At 36.9% G+C, this 2,872-nt stretch overlaps 1 protein-coding gene across 1 annotated transcript; it reads left to right on the forward strand.

Moving 5' to 3' along the window:
• The first annotated feature begins 353 nt into the window (after nt 1–353).
• Nucleotides 354–698, forward strand: LOC122298724 (formin-like protein 13). Its single transcript, XM_043108592.1, has one exon. The coding sequence runs from the start codon at nt 354–356 to the stop codon at nt 696–698; it is 345 nt and encodes a 114-aa protein (XP_042964526.1).
• The last annotated feature ends 2,174 nt before the right edge of the window (nt 699–2,872 follow it).

Consider the following 2,872-nt stretch of genomic DNA (forward strand, 5'->3'; position numbering starts at 1 on the left):
TTGTGAATGTTTATATTCACTTCATGATAAAGAACAGCCTTTATCCATCGGAAGTTTCCCTTCATTGACTGCTTGCTTTAGCAAACCCACAAATTACTACGACCTAGACTTTAAGGGCTTCCTCCATGTGAGTAGTTGCTTTGTCAACCAAAGAATTTAGTCGGCTAGACATCAACTTGTTCACAAGTCTTTGTTTATCTTTTTAAGTTCAGCCTTTTCCCGGAAGCCGCCTCCTCCATTTACTACTTGCTTTAGCAAGTCCACAAAAACAGCTTTGTTAATCATCAAACGCTTATAAACGCATACCGATCGAAACAATTTCCTTCATACAAAGAAGAAAAACAGAGTAAGAAATGGGTGTCATGATAAGCATGACCTTGGTGTTTATCTATGGAGGACTACTACTACTCTTTGGATCTGCTTTCATGGGTGCTCACGCCTCTGTGTCCTATAACTTTGATCAACCTCAGTCCAACCACTTCTACCCTAAATATTTGAAGGTGGTTTCCCGGAGAAAGAGCACACCACCACCACCACCCCCTGCTGGGAATTTACAGCATCATTATGGCGTACCTTCAAAGAATAAGCCGCCATATTATAAGCCGAAGCCACCTATATTTATGCCAAGGCCAACGCTGCAGCCGCCACCACCACCAGCATCATCAAGGTTGGAATCATCGCCGCTGCTACCAGTATGAAGAAGTTCAATATCACTGTCAACACCACCAACATCTCCATATTGATGTGATGAAGGAAATAGTTAAAGTTCTTGGTTGCTTTACTACTATGGTTGAAAGAGAATAATTATTTTGAGATGTATTTTCTTGAATTTGGTTCCCAGTACTATATATTAAGATAACAAATGTGATTCCCTTTCTCTTAATAAATAAGGGGTTTTCAGGGAGAATTAATCTCTTTGAGTGGTCAAGATTTGAGAAATATCATGATATGCTCAAAGACAAACTTTGATGAGTCAGATCTAAACCCAACCCCTAATCTAATTCCTTTGTATGTCTTGCAGTTGGCCAGCCACTCTTTATCTTCTTCTTTTTCTCATATTGATTTAAGAAATCAGCTCGCATGCATATTTAATCAAGTTTGAATGTTTCAGCTTAGAATTGATTCGATTGAACCTAGTCTTCAAGGCTCCTTTTTGTACCTTGTCACACACCCAACACAAAATATTTATAGTATAGAAAAACTCAAAATTTTCTAATCTTTTTTATGCACTTTTGTGTTGGAACCTTTGGGGCGACTACCCCCACCCCCAAGCAAATTCAATGGCACTTGCGGGAGATCTAGACGTGCCTCTAAAATATAAGTAATTATTAAATAGTCTTGGAGTGTGGACATATACTGCTCGCATCCTATTATAAGATGTCATATCAATTAATATTGATAAGTATATAAATAATTTTAATTATATGATATGTTAAGACACCAAGAAAATTACTGACTCGAAACTTGGCATCAATCAATTATTGAACTACCATGATGATTAAGGAGAGAACTTGCCATTTACTCTATGAGTAGGTAGTTTTTTCCTTGGTTGGTGGGGTGATACCTGGCCACTACCAGCTGTCCACCCCTAAACTTAACTCTAAGATCGTCATTATTGTTTTCATTATTTTAGCTTTCGTTCATCTTTTTGCTGGGATTTTGTTATCAATATTGTATAAAATGAATTGAGCAAGGAGGCCCCTGGTTTTTAGTGCACTGCAGTTTGATGTTAATATCCAACTTGTTTCTCGTCCATTCTCATCAGACAAATAGTGTTGTCCAAATCTATTGATGAATTTTTGTGGCATGGCGGGAAATCAGACAAGTCCCTAGTAAGTAGCAATAATTGGTGGTAAATCTATCATTAAGGGGATCTCTAGCCTAGTCAACATCAAAATAAGCCCGATGCTGAAGGGATGAGTGTGAGGAAAAATGAAGTCTATGAAACAGAGTTCACTTGACATAATGCAAGATACAAAGAATGATAGCATAGTGGGTAGATTGAAGAGCACTCATAAATTGCCAAAACAAGTGTATCGCATAGGAAATATTTACTTGTGTGATGGTAAGATAAATAAGACTAAAGACCAGTTGCTTGGAGAGTAGCATTGGAAAGGGTCTCACCATCAGTGGCAAAAAGCTTAACGTTGGTTCCAAGAGGATTGTTGCCAATCTTGTTATCAGTCAAACCAATATAAGAAAGCAAATCATAAGCATATTTAAATTGGAAGAGGAAATAACGTCCATCTGTACCAGAAGTAACCTTAAGTCCAATAAAGCATTTGAGTTTGCTTAAGTCCTTCATCTTGAGATTTTGACTTAGAAAGGTTTGAAGGCTCTATATCTTAGAAATGTCATTCCCCATGATTATCAATATATAGAAGGATGATAATAATACCCGCATAAGTGGTCCATAGAAATAGGGCAATCATACGAACTAGAAACAAAACTTTGCTGAGCAACCACGTGATTGAATTTGGCAAACCACACATTAAGATCTTGCTTGAGATCATATAGAGCACAACGAAGGCTGTAGACTTTGTGAGGAGGATGCGCATAGCCAAGTGGAGGTTTCATATATACTTATTCAACAAAATCACTATTTCAGAAGGCATCTTGACATCCATCTAAAATAATCAAACTGCATCAACTGAAAGCAAAGATCTAAGAGAAGTAACTCGTACAACAAATACAAAGTATTAGAAATCAGCTATCATAATAACCATGTTTGAATGTTTCACTGAGAACTTAACCTAGTCTTCAAGGCTTCCTTATGTACCTCGTCACAAACCAAACACAAAATATTAGAAGTTTTAAATGTTAGATTTTGTTATTTAAATAAAATATATTTTGGATATTTCAACCATCCTCA

Source organism: Carya illinoinensis, chromosome 16 (genome assembly GCF_018687715.1).
Source record: "Carya illinoinensis cultivar Pawnee chromosome 16, C.illinoinensisPawnee_v1, whole genome shotgun sequence".
Taxonomy (NCBI): domain Eukaryota; kingdom Viridiplantae; phylum Streptophyta; class Magnoliopsida; order Fagales; family Juglandaceae; genus Carya; species Carya illinoinensis.

What these genes read in the sequence shown, in the direction of transcription:
- LOC122298724 (XM_043108592.1), top strand. Translation starts at nt 354, where the DNA reads ATGGGTGTCATGATAAGCATGACCTTGGTGTTTATCTATGGAGGACTA.